Source organism: Haliotis asinina, chromosome 1, assembly GCF_037392515.1.
Source record: "Haliotis asinina isolate JCU_RB_2024 chromosome 1, JCU_Hal_asi_v2, whole genome shotgun sequence".
Classification (NCBI taxonomy): domain Eukaryota; kingdom Metazoa; phylum Mollusca; class Gastropoda; order Lepetellida; family Haliotidae; genus Haliotis; species Haliotis asinina.
This window is the reverse complement of record NC_090280.1, coordinates 65,875,466-65,892,292: the sequence shown is the minus strand read 5'-3', so window position 1 is coordinate 65,892,292 and position 16,827 is coordinate 65,875,466. Positions and strand designations below refer to the sequence as shown.

General features: G+C 40.5%; 1 protein-coding gene across 1 annotated transcript in view; it reads left to right on the top strand.

Moving 5' to 3' along the window:
* LOC137274682 (neuronal acetylcholine receptor subunit alpha-7-like) overlaps positions 1–7,561 on the top strand; it is a 34,354-nt gene extending 26,793 nt beyond the window's left edge. Inside the window, exon 6 of the mRNA XM_067808021.1 lies at positions 7,448–7,561. Coding sequence (XP_067664122.1) covers positions 7,448–7,561 — 114 coding nt within the window. The remainder of the gene's footprint in view (positions 1–7,447) is intronic.
* Positions 7,562–16,827: the final 9,266 nt, after the last annotated feature.

The window sequence follows — 16,827 nt, the reverse complement described above, 5'->3', positions numbered from 1 at the left end:
CGCATTGTTATTATTACAGGTGGGTTGTGCTCTTATGTATTATTTTAATCTAAGTTCACTGACGCGGTCAGTATGGTAATTCTAGACGACCACATGTGGTTGAGTCGATGACCCTCACTCAGAAGTCATTACCGCTGCCGGCAGCGTGACAATCGGATTAAGATGTGCGTACGTGCGTGTGTGCGTGTGTGTGTGTGTGTACGTGTGTGTGCGTGTGTGTGCGTGCGTGCGTTGGTTTTGATTGTATGTGTGGCTCTCTTGATCGGACAGTATTTTGCACTGTTATTTATGAATTGATAATGTTTTAGATGCAATGTTTCGATAAGATGTTATCATTTGTGGGGACAACACCCTCGTTGAATTCACACGGTACGTATCTTTCCATGCATATATATATATGTGTGTGTGTATATATATATATATATATATATATATATATATATATATATATATATATATATATATATATATATATTCCTCACAAAAAGAGAGAAACAAACGCACATGCCCTTGTAAACGAATATTGTTGTGGATGTGATGTGCCAATACCAGTCCATTATGAATAGGAAAGAGACTTCAATTCGAAATTCTTCTCCAAATCATTTTGCAATTAAAACATAACAAACAAAAAAAAATACAATAAAATAAAACCAATATCCTGAAACCTGCTGACGACATATATATGTAGAACCTTTATCAGACAACACTAAAATTTGATTTCAGAATGGCCTTTAGTATATACGTCTGGATATTGTTCATGAAAACATAAAGGTTCTTGGTCTTCCTTAGATGAATACATGACTTGCTCAATCAATAAAAGTTTGATTGGTGTAAAAATGTTTGTCGTTTTCAATTTGACCCAATGCAGTCAATCAAAGTTATTCGAATACTGTTTGTGTGCCCGCATGTATTCAAGCTCAAGCACTTCGATGATTAAAATTCGGAATGAGCTTTCAACTGTTTATATTAGCTGTAGAGGCTGGATCATCACCCTGTGGGACACATAAAATGGAAACAAAGAAATAGAGAGGCCGTATTATCTGTCCTTGACTTCCTGTTTGTTTACTTCCGGGAGACTGTTTCGAGGGCATTCTACGGTGTTGACGATGGCTCGTACTTTCGGGAAATGACTGAGAGTATATACAGTATGGTTCAAAATTATTGAGAATAGCTAAAGCATTTCATATTATTAAACGAGAACAAATCAGATAAACTTGAATGTATTGTGAAAGTGAACTGACCTTTTCATGTTGTGTAGATAACAATTTAATATTTTATCAAGTCTCCTTAAGCTTCACGGCACAGTCTAAGACGGGTAGGCATACTTCCTATCAGAGAGGTTAGTGTCTCGTGAGTTATGCTGTCCCAGTATCGGACCACTTCTCTCTTCATGTCTTCAATTTTTGTCAACCCCTTTTGATTCACACATTCCTTCATTATTCCCCAAATGTTCTCAATGGGATTTAAGTCAGGACTATATGCAGGAAATGGTAATGCAGTCACATTTTTCTCCCGAAACCACTGCTTGGCATGTTTTGCGGTGTGTTTAGGATCATTATCTTGCTGCAAAATCCAGTCATTTCCATAAAACACATGTGCACTTGGAAGCAGAAAATTATCTAACATGTTAGTGTAGCGTTGACTTCAGATTTCCCTCAAACACACACAGCGGGGTCGTTCCTAATAAGGATATCCCTCCCCATACATGAAACTTTGGGCTGTATTTAGGTCGTCGATACAACGGTGCTGACGCAGACTTTGTCAATATTTTCACATTATTGGGATATACCCATATTGAGCTTTCATCAGTAAAAATCACATTTTCCCAGTCAAAGTTTTCATGTGCCAAACACCACTCAACACGCCTGTCTTTATGTTCTTGTTTCATGAGAGGAGAAAGAATTCCAGTCTTTTTCTCCCATCCAAGATCAATCAAATTTCTTCTAACTGTAGATTTTGATACAACTGTTGATCCCCTTTCTATCATTTCATACCTGATGTTGGAGATGCTTGCCCTTTGCTTTTTAGACGCTAAAATTCCCAGCCGGACGCGATCTGAGAAGTCCAATTTTCTGGGTCTCCCTGCTCCTTTCTGATGCCCAAAATCCTTTCCCTCTTTAAAATTCTTCCTAATCCTATACACAGTAGAAAGAGGAGTTCCTGTTCTCTCTGCCAGTGTATTTACATCATCAATTCCTTGATTACACAACTCAAACATCAACCTTCTTTTATCTTCAGCAGACATTGTTGACAGTGCTGAGGAAAATGACGTCTGCTACAAATTCAGGGGAGGTAACTCTAATTGTACTATACTCAGTAGGCCAAGATGAGTTACCACCCTTATACCATTACTTAGTTTTAAGTATCAGTGAATCAGTTGAGGTGTTAGGATAGCTCAAAGTAAGAAGACAAATTCTCAATAATTATGAACCAGACTATATAAAGGCTAGTTGCCCTGTTCGACAAGGACACATTCACATTCATTCGCTGGAGTTTATATCTTTCTGCCTCTGTCAACATTCGATCTTCCTAGCCGCCGTCAGACCGCTCACTGTGTTACATTCTGCACGACTGTTCCTCTCTCGCACTAAGACTTTGGTGAGTTTTCTAAGTATACTATATATTTCGTCACCCATTGACCCACGGAATAAAGAAGCTTTGAAACATCGTTAGGTTGGTGGAGGATTGAAAAAGAAATGTCTTTCTGGTCATTATCAACGCAAAAGAAGACCCAACATTTTGAGCGTCAGTCAGTAAAGGTTCTTCCCACGAATTCATTGTTTCATTATTTCCTCCGGAGATTATAAACAAAAACATCATGCCATTACAAGATGAACATGAATATTAAGATTGGGTGTTTACAGACACATGTACAGAAGTTCATGACATAGAGAGAATTATTCTGTATAACATTTCACAAGGTGAGGTTTCAGGTGAGATAATATAAAGAAATGCGCAACATAATGTTTTCCCATAGTGTTGAATCTATAGAGTTATAAGCCGTTTTCTGCTCCAAAGAGAAATGACATATCTTGTTCATCTTGCATTTCAAATATTACGTAACCACTAACAGAACTCATTTGTCGTTGCATTAAATGTCCACAGTGGAGATGCATATGGAAATCATAGCCAAATGTCAAAGAACACACTGTCTTGATATTTTTCCTCTGAATGATAATATGACACAAAATTGCAAGGCAAACTTATAATTATGGTGTTTATATGCCAGTTGCCAGAGAGTATGATAGGAGAGTATGAATTGTTGTGTAAATTACATGTTTGAACGATAGAAAGTTTGTGATTGCCTTAAGAGGTCTTCATAACTGTGTATAGTACCATTTTGAGTGCTAATCTGTATATGGTCTTGGTCACAAATCTATTGTTTCATTCGAAACTTGAAACTTGAACTTCTTGAAAATGTGTCTCAACTGCATATTTTCCATGTGTGATAATGAAAAACAGATTCACTTTCAAGATGTCTCATTTATCTACTACTGCAAAAATGTGTCCTGAACGAAAGTTTTCAGAACCTGCAAAACTGATGATCTGGTGTTGGAAGGGTATATTTTCAGAGACATCTATATGTTGCAGACTCGGCATTGTGTATACACACTAGCATAGTTGGATCAATAAGCCACGTGGAAACAGCATGGTTGTCAACATATTTGCTTCTCTTGCCAAAATGACATCTTGCTATTCCAGAGCATAAAGAGTCTCTGAACCATCTCTTACACAACGCCGTATAAAATCATCTTTACAATATAACTCAAAACTATAATCCAACGATTTAACCCTACATATAACTAAACTGACTGGCAAAAGTTATGTAATTCATTGTTCAACCAATCATTTGTTAATATATTCATAAAATTTAGAGCATTTGGGGTTGATGTTAGAAATGTACAGAAGTTTAAATGAAGAAGGTCTCTTATCTTTGATAGGCATTCTAGAAGTTGAGTAGATGAAGAATGAGGATTATGTTTTATGGATATACAACTTCAACTACAACGAAGATTACAACTGATTTGTAAATTTGCAGTTTGTTAAGAGACTTATTGGAGCTTGTTGAAATGATCAGATCAGATCAGAGGGGTCGTTATCAGACACAATTCAATGTCCTCCGTATACATCGAGGCATGCTTGAACACGACATCTAACAGTGCTAATCAATCACCGAATAATGTTGTTTCCAATGGCCTGCCACTCCACTATCAATGCATTTACCACATCAATCCGCGAGTGGTCTGGGGATCGAACTGGCCATGGCAGAACATTCACGTTATTATGCTGGAGAAAGTCCTGTACAATCCCGGCAGTATGGGACCTTGCGTTATCCTGCTGAAACATGACACGTGATGGTGATGACGTCACAGTGATGAAGCGATTACGAAGATACAGTAAACGCAGGTACCGGTATTCATTGTCGGTGGTAACTCGTGGTCTGACGCTCCTTGGACTGTTACCAGTGCTACCTGTTTGCCTCAGTCTTGTCTGTAGCGTTGTTATTGTTGTTCCAGTTCAACCAAAGATTCTTGCCACATGAGCATGCCTGGCCCCCAGTTGGAGCACACCAATGGCCCTCTTGCGCTGTTCTGCAGTTCTTGTTTATGGTACTGGAATACTGACTGCAGGGCTTTTATACCCATTACCATTTCGGTCATGTTATGTTTGTTCATTACATTTTTCATCACTAAAACTGATTTTCACAGGAACCAGTGCAGTTTCACATAACTCGTGCTCAAATTGTTGTGTGTTATATTTTTGTGATGAGTTTATGTAATCTGGAAACAACACTGAGCTCATATATTCAAAATACTGGAATCTGAAATTTGGTATAGTTTCTTTTGCCCGTCAGTTTATGTCCTTACTCCTCTGTATGAGAATTTGTATAACAAAAAGTCTTCTATTCTTCCGTCTCTTAGGCTCAGAATAAAGTCACTTTTTGCTGCTTGTGGCATTGAGTTAGAAAATATAGCTCCACCCCGATTGGCTAAAAAAAACTTCACCAGTATTATTTCTTCTAGAGCTGAAAGGTTCAGTGGTAAATATGTCTTTCAATATCTTCAAGTAATTGGTCAACTTTTTTAATTGTTTTTTTTTTTCAAAGAGCAAGTGTAAATATACCTCTTAGCAGATAAGATTATGTGATTCAGTAGTGAGTTCTTACCTAAAAAGCCAAACCAAATCAATTTTTTTGTCAAAATACATGTTTGGATACGTGTCGTAATTCACTGTTCAAGTTTCTTCCAGAAAGGTTTGGTTTCATCACAATCCCAATACACATGGCGTACGGTCTCAACATTACAAAAGGAACATATGGTATTGTCAACCAGATTCATTATAAAAAGTTCTGTTTTGGTATAAACAATTCTGTGGATAAATTTATATTGCAAATCTAAAAGTTTCACATCTTTTAAATTCTTTCTACGAGTATCAAAAATCAACCGCCAATCAAAATCATGACAATAAAATAATGTTTCCCCTTTGGGCACATGTGCGGTTTAACATTTTCAAAAGCAATGAACCTTTTCTTGAGGATATGAAATCCTTTTGGTGAGAATTTATAGCAAGATCATTTATGTTTATGTATCCATATTTCTTTATAGTCTTTTTCTAACGAAAGCCTAATGCTGCCATTTTTGTAGCATAAAATAACTTTTTCAAAGACAGTTCTCGTTACTTCGATTATTTACTCGTTGCTTCGAGTATTTTCCCATATTTCAAATATTTTTTCTTTGCTTCGAATAATTTTTCGTTACCTCGACATTTTCTTGTTGCTTCAAGTTTCTTTCATAAATAATTCGAGTATTTTCTCGTTATTTCAATTATTTTTTCGTCCCTTCGATCAATTTCGCGTTGCTTCGAGTTGCTTCAAGTTTTAGTCAAAAACTTGAAATTTCGATTATTTTCTCGTTACTCCAAGTTTCTTTCAAAAACTTGAAATTTCGAGTATTTACTCGTTGCTTCGATTTTCTTTTCTTAATTTCTAAGTTTGATGAAGTTAGCATGTATAGTATAGGAGTTCTGCTCTCAGCAACATGACATCCTCATAGTCACAGCCTAAGTAACGTGTCCATGGATACAGCCCAAAAAGTAAAATTCATATCTGGGTATATCCATTAAATGGCACATCTATGGATCATGCTTGATGTGGGCCAAATTTGATGAAGCTAGCATGTATAGTTTAAGGAAATCTGCTCCGAACCAAGATCGCATCCTCATACCCACAGCCTAAGGCACATTTGGGCTGAAACTGCAAAGATTCATATCTGAGTTTAAACCCCAAATGGCAAACCTGTCTGTCATGCTTGATATGTATACTAAGTCTGAGGAAGTTATCGCGAATAGTTTAGGAAATATCCCGAATCCCGAATCCCGAATCCCGAATCCCGAATCCCGAATCCCAAATCCGTTTCTAACTTCATGTTCCTTCTTTTCACAGGCCATTTTATGTGGTGGGGGTCTGTGAGCATTTTCATGACATTTGGTTTGCTGCCCGACAACATCTTAAAGTTAATCATGGATAGTTTTACTGCTATCAATCTGATCACATTCACTTTGACTTTTGTATATTGCTAAAGGGTGTAGAATTTGTTTGACGCATTTTTGCTTTCGAAAATGATCGGAATTGTGGCCGCCATCTTGAATTGTCGTGTGTTGCCTTCTCGGCTGTTAAATTTATATAAAAATTAACACCGAATGTGTCCATTTACATCCAATGTTGATACTTTTGATTTCACATTTGCCTCTTCTAGAGTGCTGGTTAGGGCACAAAACAAGTAATTTTGTATGGTCATGCCGTGGTAATATAAAGTTTTACAGCTTATTCTTTGGGACAGGGGATTTTAGCGATTCTCCAACTTTTCATGGAAATGTGTGGTGGTGATTTATTTATTGAAAGTTTACATTGTTCTTGTACCTAGTATCAGTTGTTTTTGTTTCCTGTTTATTTCTGGAGTGATAGCATGTCATATGGATTTATTTCATATTATCTAGAATTCAAAATGGCTGCCAAGATGGCCGCCATTGTAGTTTTACTACTTATAGATAGCTAAATTTGTACTGGTATCTAAAACAAACAATTCATTTGGTGTCACATGTTTTAACATAGTATAGAAAAAAATGCAATGTTATGGTTAATAAAAGCTTCACATTCCTAAAATATTTTTATGAAATAACATTATCCAAAGTGTTAAAAAACTATGCTTAACGGTCGATAACTGCGTCCATGCTCTTGTTGTAGCTTTTCAAAGTGGTCTGTCAGATAACTCTTAATCACTTTTGATACATTCCGAAGCTTGCAATTAACTCTCCTCTTCACTTTCTTTCATGTCATATGTTACATCATGTCAGAATTGGAGTCATGTAAAAGCTAAAGTTAAATCACCTGGCATACAAAAAGACTTGCCTCTGTGCACAATAAATCAGTCTATCTGCATTGACATAGATCTCCCTGTTGACAGTTCAACCAATCCACGGGGAGCAGAATCTCTCAACATCAGAAGACCAGAAAAGGGGTAAGATGGCCATCACAAATGCTCCAACCATGGTCAACTGTTGAAGGAACATGATCGGCTGCAGATACTGTTTTCAAACATGCACTTGGTAGTTTACTTCCTCAATGTGATATTTTATATTGTTGGACGTTGGTAGGAACTTTTCATTTAATATCTTGTCTCATCTACAGACATCACTGCATTGTTTGGTACCTACACTGAACTAAAAGTCTGTGCGGTGTGATCTGGTAATGTTAATAGGCCTTTGTTTTGTAAGTTCTGGTTTGTAGATATTATGATACACCCGTGTACTGATGTATTTTTGTTTTAATGTTGGACTTGTTTCTTGGCCTGTTTCTGTGTTAGCAGTGTTTAGTAGCGTATGGCAGTGTATAGTAAATACAAGCACTCCTACACGGCGATAAAGTCGGGCACATCCGATTTCCATGGACAAAACCAGTTCTTCTCGAGTTCACAACTTTCAAATACAAAACAACAAAACAAACAAGTACAATTGGACCAGCTGTGAAGATTACGTTTTTTAATGTCACCATTCCCAACATGGAACAGTACAGAATCCTCGAACATAAACACCAACATTGTTGCCGCAGAATGCGTGTCTACATAGACCTTGTTCAAATTTGAGATCTGAACAAGGTCAAAGGTAACTGAAGCCCGACACGTAAAACCAGGGATAAAAAAACTTTTTTTGAGAAAAAACCCTCTGGAACCGTGTTCCCTCAACGTATGCAACGCTACCTATTCTACTGGAGGGTCTACAGTAGTAGACACGCATAGTTCATTGTCACAAAATGTCCGAACAGTAAAACATCCACATCCACATCTTGCTCCAGAGGAATCTTTGATCCACTTCTGTCCATGAATTGTCTTCTTGGCAGTCGTCCTGCCTCTGGGGGACTTCGGGGTCCAATTCCGCCCCCAGGACGATGGCATCCTTGCTCCTGATAATAAAGGTAAACATATTTTACATCATTGATACTGTGTGTATTAATGCAAAATATATGCCTCCACGAGAAAAAAAGCTCAAACATGAAGCTAAAGTTGTGACTTGGCAAAAGAAGCCATTGTAAACAAGGAGGCATTTCATGTTTTCTTCAAAAGATCGTTTAAAAAAACACAGTTGCTTCCGTGGGAGACGGTTCTACTTATAAAGGTAAATAGTATTCCACATCATTTATACTTCCCACACATATTCACCAGTGAATGTCCCGGGGTAGAATAGGCCTTGAGCAACCCATGCTTGCCATAAAAGGCGACACATGTCATCGCTTCCCAATTGCGCAGATAGATGCTCATGTTCTTGATCACTGGATTCTTTGGTCCAGACACGATTATTTATAGACCGCCGCCAAATAGCTGAAATATTGCTGAGTGTGGGGTAAAACCAAAATCATCCACCCACTCCCACACATATTAAGACCTCATAAGTGAGTACTTTTTACGCCGCTTCTAGCAATATTCCAGCTATATCATGGTGAGAAACAACAAATACAGGCTCCACACATCATTCCCACATAGGAAATGGACTTAGGGTTGTTTGGAGCGTCATGAGCGAAGGCTTTAACCACTCGGTTATTCGACCATCCCCATAGATTTAAATGCAAAACAATTTATGTCGGAAGGTGAAAACAATATTTAATCTAAATATTAAAATATTGAAATACTTTACCAGCAGGTGGCCGCGCAGTCGACCAGTACACTGACCCTCAAAGTGACCATCCGGGACTCACTTTGTCTCGAGCTACCTACTACAGGACGGAATGGTGGGTTAACACTAAGTTATGCCATCTATAGATAGCATCGTACAGGGCATGCACGAAGGGGGCCCTATCTACACTACCACCTAAATCTACCAGTCAAGTGCAGTCAGCATTGGGTCTACTGGGGGTGCTGAAAAGACTGGGGCCACAGAGTGTGCCAGCCCTAAACTAGCTGGGTTGCTGTAACAACCATCCTGACTGTACAATCAGGCCCTAGCACCGAACCTACTCCATGTACAGTCGGCGGGGGGCTACGCGGAGAGCGGATGTACTATGGAGCCACCATGAGACAAAAGCTCATCCCATCGGTCCCTTGGAAAGCCAGTGTACTAAAGTCCAGGTGGAGGGGTTTAGAGGGACACAACACCAAATCCAGAAAGTGCCAGGGTTCCTGCGTCTGAAAGAAAAAGAGTCATGCATAAACATCAGGAATCACATTTCTCTCGTATGTTGACTGACTTAACAAAAGCGAGTAAGTGTGGTTTTATGCCGCTAAGGATAATATTCCAGCGACGGGTGTCAGAAATGAGCGTGAGACATAGTATTTAAGTGGGGACTCGAGCACTTGAACAATTAGACTACACAACCACACTGTTTACATGCAGAAACCAGTATCAACCTTTCCCAGTTATACCTATAAATGGCTGTATACTATGAGAGAATGAGTGTGCACTGTATATTAAACACAAATTCATGAAGACGCATATTTTCTTCCAAATACAGTTGGAAACACCTACCTGTATGGTCCGGTGTCGCCCTTCCGGAGAATCCGTGATCCACTTCTGTCCATGGAACATCTTCTCGGCAGTCATCCTGCCTCTGGGGGACTTCAGGGTCCATTTCCGCCCCCAGGTCGATGGTATCCCTCTTCCTAATAGTAAAGTGAATATATTTTACATCAACGGTACTTACTATGTATATAAATGCAAGTTATATGCCAACACATGCAAAAGGTTCAAACCTGAAACTCAAGTTGTAACATTGGAGTAGATGTCATGGCAAACAAGGATGCATTGGATAAAACATTCTTTCAACTCCCTACTCCCCCACCCCACCTCCGTTTACATGCAGAAACCAGCACCAACCTTTCCCATCTGTACCTAAATGGCTGTATACTATGAGAGAATGAGTGTGCACTGTATATACAAAACACACATTCATGAAGACGCATATTTTCTTCCAAATACTGTTGGAAACACCTGCCTGTATGGTCCGGTGTCGCCCTTCCGGAGAATCCGTGATCCACTTCTGTCCATGGAACATCTTCTCGGCAGTCGTCCTGCCTCTGGGGGACTTCAGGGTCCATTTCCGCCCCCAGGTCGATGGTATCCCTCTTCCTAATAGTAAAGTGAATATATTTTACATCAACGGTACTTACTATGTATATAAATGCAAGTTATATGCCAACACATGCAAAAGGTTCAAACCTGAAACTCAAGTTGTAACATTGGAGTAGATGTCATGGCAAACAAGGATGCATTGGATAAAACATTCTTTCAACTCCCTACTCCCCCACCCCACCTCCGTTTACATGCAGAAACCAGCACCAACCTTTCCCATCTGTACCTAAATGGCTGTATACTATGAGAGAATGAGTGTGCACTGTATATACAAAACACACATTCATGAAGACGCATATTTTCTTCCAAATACTGTTGGAAACACCTGCCTGTATGGTCCGGTGTCGCCCTTCCGGAGAATCCGTGATCCACTTCTGTCCATGGAACATCTTCTCGGCAGTCGTCCTGCCTCTGGGGGACTTCAGGGTCCATTTCCGCCCCCAGGTCGATGGTATCCCTCTTCCTAATAGTAAAGTGAATATATTTTACATCAACGGTACTTACTATGTATATAAATGCAAGTTATATGCCAACACATGCAAAAGGTTCAAACCTGAAACTCAAGTTGTAACATTGGAGTAGATGTCATGGCAAACAAGGATGCACTGGATAAAACATTCTTTCAACTCCCTACTCCCCCACCCCACCTCCGTTTACATGCAGAAACCAGCATCAACCTTTCCCATCTGTACCTAAATGGCTGTATACTATGAGAGAATGAGTGTGCACTGTATATACAAAACACACATTCATGAAGACGCATATTTTCTTCCAAATACTGTTGGAAACACCTGCCTGTATGGTCCGGTGTCGCCCTTCCGGAGAATCCGTGATCCACTTCTGTCCATGGAACATCTTCTCGGCAGTCGTCCTGCCTCTGGGGGACTTCAGGGTCCATTTCCGCCCCCAGGTCGATGGTATCCCTCTTCCTAATAGTAAAGTGAATATATTTTACATCAACGGTACATACTATGTATATAAATGCAAGTTATATGCCAACACATGCAAAAGGTTCAAACCTAAAACTCAAGTTGTAACATTGGAGTAGATGTCATGGCAAACAAGGATGCACTGGATAAAACATTCTTTCAACTCCCTACTCCCCCACCCCACCTCCGTTTACATGCAGAAACCAGCATCAACCTTTCCCATCTGTACCTAAATGGCTGTATACTATGAGAGAATGAGTGTGCACTGTATATACAAAACACACATTCATGAAGACGCATATTTTCTTCCAAATACTGTTGGAAACACCTGCCTGTATGGTCCGGTGTCGCCCTTCCGGAGAATCCGTGATCCACTTCTGTCCATGGAACATCTTCTCGGCAGTCGTCCTGCCTCTGGGGGACTTCAGGGTCCATTTCCGCCCCCAGGTCGATGGTATCCCTCTCCCTAATAGTAAAGTGAATATATTTTACATCAACGGTACTTACTATGTATATAAATGCAAGTTATATGCCAACACATGCAAAAGGTTCAAACCTGAAACTCAAGTTGTAACATTGGAGTAGATGTCATGGCAAACAAGGATGCACTGGATAAAACATTCTTTCAACTCCCTACTCCCCCACCCCACCTCCGTTTACATGCAGAAACCAGCATCAACCTTTCCCATCTGTACCTAAATGGCTGTATACTATGAGAGAATGAGTGTGCACTGTATATACAAAACACACATTCATGAAGACGCATAATATTTTCTTCCAAATACTGTTGGAAACACCTGCCTGTATGGTCCGGTGTCGCCCTTCCGGAGAATCCGTGATCCACTTCAGTCCATGGAACATCTTCTCGGCAGTCGTCCTGCCTCTGGTGGACTTCAGGGTCCATTTCCGCCCCCAGGTCGATGGTATCCCTCTTCCTAATAGTAAAGTGAATATATTTTACATCAACGGTACTTACTATGTATATAAATGCAAGTTATATGCCAACACATGCAAAAGGTTCAAACCTAAAACTCAAGTTGTAACATTGGAGTAGATGTCATGGCAAACAAGGATGCACTGGATAAAACATTCTTTCAACTCCCTACTCCCCCACCCCACCTCCGTTTACATGCAGAAACCAGCATCAACCTTTCCCATCTGTACCTAAATGGCTGTATACTATGAGAGAATGAGTGTGCACTGTATATACAAAACACACATTCATGAAGACGCATATTTTCTTCCAAATACTGTTGGAAACACCTGCCTGTATGGTCCGGTGTCGCCCTTCCGGAGAATCCGTGATCCACTTCTGTCCATGGAACATCTTCTCGGCAGTCGTCCTGCCTCTGGGGGACTTCAGGGTCCATTTCCGCCCCCAGGTCGATGATATCCCTCTTCCTAATAGTAAAGTGAATATATTTTACATCAACGGCACTTACTATGTATATAAATGCAAGTTATATGCCAACACATGCAAAAGGTTCAAACCTGAAACTCAAGTTGTAACATTGGAGTAGATGTCATGGCAAACAAGGATGCATTGGATAAAACATTCTTTCAACTCCCTACTCCCCCACCCCACCTCCGTTTACATGCAGAAACCAGCATCAACCTTTCCCATCTGTACCTAAATGGCTGTATACTATGAGAGAATGAGTGTGCACTGTATATACAAAACACACATTCATGAAGACGCATAATATTTTCTTCCAAATACTGTTGGAAACACCTGCCTGTATGGTCCGGTGTCGCCCTTCCGGAGAATCCGTGATCCACTTCAGTCCATGGAACATCTTCTCGGCAGTCGTCCTGCCTCTGGGGGACTTCAGGGTCCATTTCCGCCCCCAGGTCGATGGTATCCCTCTTCCTAATAGTAAAGTGAATATATTTTACATCAACGGTACTTACTATGTATATAAATGCAAGTTATATGCCAACACATGCAAAAGGTTCAAACCTGAAACTCAAGTTGTAACATTGGAGTAGATGTCATGGCAAACAAGGATGCACTGGATAAAACATTCTTTCAACTCCCTACTCCCCCACCCCACCTCCGTTTACATGCAGAAACCAGCATCAACCTTTCCCATCTGTACCTAAATGGCTGTATACTATGAGAGAATGAGTGTGCACTGTATATACAAAACACACATTCATGAAGACGCATATTTTCTTCCAAATACTGTTGGAAACACCTGCCTGTATGGTCCGGTGTCGCCCTTCCGGAGAATCCGTGATCCACTTCAGTCCATGGAACATCTTCTCGGCAGTCGTCCTGCCTCTGGGGGACTTCAGGGTCCATTTCCGCCCCCAGGTCGATGGTATCCCTCTTCCTAATAGTAAAGTGAATATATTTTACATCAACGGCACATACTGTGTATATAAATGCAAGTTATATGCCAACACATGCAAAAGGTTCAAACCTGAAACTCAAGTTGTAACATTGGAGTAGATGTCATGGCAAACAAGGATGCATTGGATAAAACATTCTTTCAACTCCCTACTCCCCCACCCCACCTCCGTTTACATGCAGAAACCAGCATCAACCTTTCCCATCTGTACCTAAATGGCTGTATACTATGAGAGAATGAGTGTGCACTGTATATACAAAACACACATTCATGAAGACGCATATTTTCTTCCAAATACTGTTGGAAACACCTGCCTGTATGGTCCGGTGTCGCCCTTCCGGAGAATCCGTGATCCACTTCTGTCCATGGAACATCTTCTCGGCAGTCGTCCTGCCTCTGGGGGACTTCAGGGTCCATTTCCGCCCCCAGGTCGATGGTATCCCTCTTCCTAATAGTAAAGTGAATATATTTTACATCAACGGTACTTACTATGTATATAAATGCAAGTTATATGCCAACACATGCAAAAGGTTCAAACCTAAAACTCAAGTTGTAACATTGGAGTAGATGTCATGGCAAACAAGGATGCACTGGATAAAACATTCTTTCAACTCCCTACTCCCCCACCCCACCTCCGTTTACATGCAGAAACCAGCATCAACCTTTCCCATCTGTACCTAAATGGCTGTATACTATGAGAGAATGAGTGTGCACTGTATATACAAAACACACATTCATGAAGACGCATATTTTCTTCCAAATACTGTTGGAAACACCTGCCTGTATGGTCCGGTGTCGCCCTTCCGGAGAATCCGTGATCCACTTCTGTCCATGGAACATCTTCTCGGCAGTCGTCCTGCCTCTGGGGGACTTCAGGGTCCATTTCCGCCCCCAGGTCGATGGTATCCCTCTTCCTAATAGTAAAGTGAATATATTTTACATCAACGGTACTTACTATGTATATAAATGCAAGTTATATGCCAACACATGCAAAAGGTTCAAACCTAAAACTCAAGTTGTAACATTGGAGTAGATGTCATGGCAAACAAGGATGCACTGGATAAAACATTCTTTCAACTCCCTACTCCCCCACCCCACCTCCGTTTACATGCAGAAACCAGCATCAACCTTTCCCATCTGTACCTAAATGGCTGTATACTATGAGAGAATGAGTGTGCACTGTATATACAAAACACACATTCATGAAGACGCATAATATTTTCTTCCAAATACTGTTGGAAACACCTGCCTGTATGGTCCGGTGTCGCCCTTCCGGAGAATCCGTGATCCACTTCAGTCCATGGAACATCTTCTCGGCAGTCGTCCTGCCTCTGGGGGACTTCAGGGTCCATTTCCGCCCCCAGGTCGATGGTATCCCTCTTCCTAATAGTAAAGTGAATATATTTTACATCAACGGTACTTACTATGTATATAAATGCAAGTTATATGCCAACACATGCAAAAGGTTCAAACCTGAAACTCAAGTTGTAACATTGGAGTAGATGTCATGGCAAACAAGGATGCACTGGATAAAACATTCTTTCAACTCCCTACTCCCCCACCCCACCTCCGTTTACATGCAGAAACCAGCATCAACCTTTCCCATCTGTACCTAAATGGCTGTATACTATGAGAGAATGAGTGTGCACTGTATATACAAAACACACATTCATGAAGACGCATATTTTCTTCCAAATACTGTTGGAAACACCTGCCTGTATGGTCCGGTGTCGCCCTTCCGGAGAATCCGTGATCCACTTCTGTCCATGGAACATCTTCTCGGCAGTCGTCCTGCCTCTGGGGGACTTCAGGGTCCATTTCCGCCCCCAGGTCGATGGTATCCCTCTTCCTAATAGTAAAGTGAATATATTTTACATCAACGGTACATACTATGTATATAAATGCAAGTTATATGCCAACACATGCAAAAGGTTCAAACCTAAAACTCAAGTTGTAACATTGGAGTAGATGTCATGGCAAACAAGGATGCACTGGATAAAACATTCTTTCAACTCCCTACTCCCCCACCCCACCTCCGTTTACATGCAGAAACCAGCATCAACCTTTCCCATCTGTACCTAAATGGCTGTATACTATGAGAGAATGAGTGTGCACTGTATATACAAAACACACATTCATGAAGACGCATATTTTCTTCCAAATACTGTTGGAAACACCTGCCTGTATGGTCCGGTGTCGCCCTTCCGGAGAATCCGTGATCCACTTCTGTCCATGGAACATCTTCTCGGCAGTCGTCCTGCCTCTGGGGGACTTCAGGGTCCATTTCCGCCCCCAGGTCGATGGTATCCCTCTTCCTAATAGTAAAGTGAATATATTTTACATCAACGGTACTTACTATGTATATAAATGCAAGTTATATGCCAACACATGCAAAAGGTTCAAACCTGAAACTCAAGTTGTAACATTGGAGTAGATGTCATGGCAAACAAGGATGCACTGGATAAAACATTCTTTCAACTCCCTACTCCCCCACCCCACCTCCGTTTACATGCAGAAACCAGCATCAACCTTTCCCATCTGTACCTAAATGGCTGTATACTATGAGAGAATGAGTGTGCACTGTATATACAAAACACACATTCATGAAGACGCATATTTTCTTCCAAATACTGTTGGAAACACCTGCCTGTATGGTCCTGTATTTCCTGCCTGTATTTCCGCCCCCAGGTCGATGGTATCCCTCTTCCTAATAGTAAAGTGAATATATTTTACATCACCGGGACTTGCTGTATATGTAAATACAAGTTATATACCTATACGTGAAGAAAGCTTAAACCTGAAACTCAAGTTGTAAGACTGGAGTAGATGTCATGGTGAACAAGGATGCATTCCATTTTGTGTTTTCTTCAAAAGACTGTGTGAAAGAAACAGATGCTTGCGGGAGCGAAGGTTCTACTAAAAATATG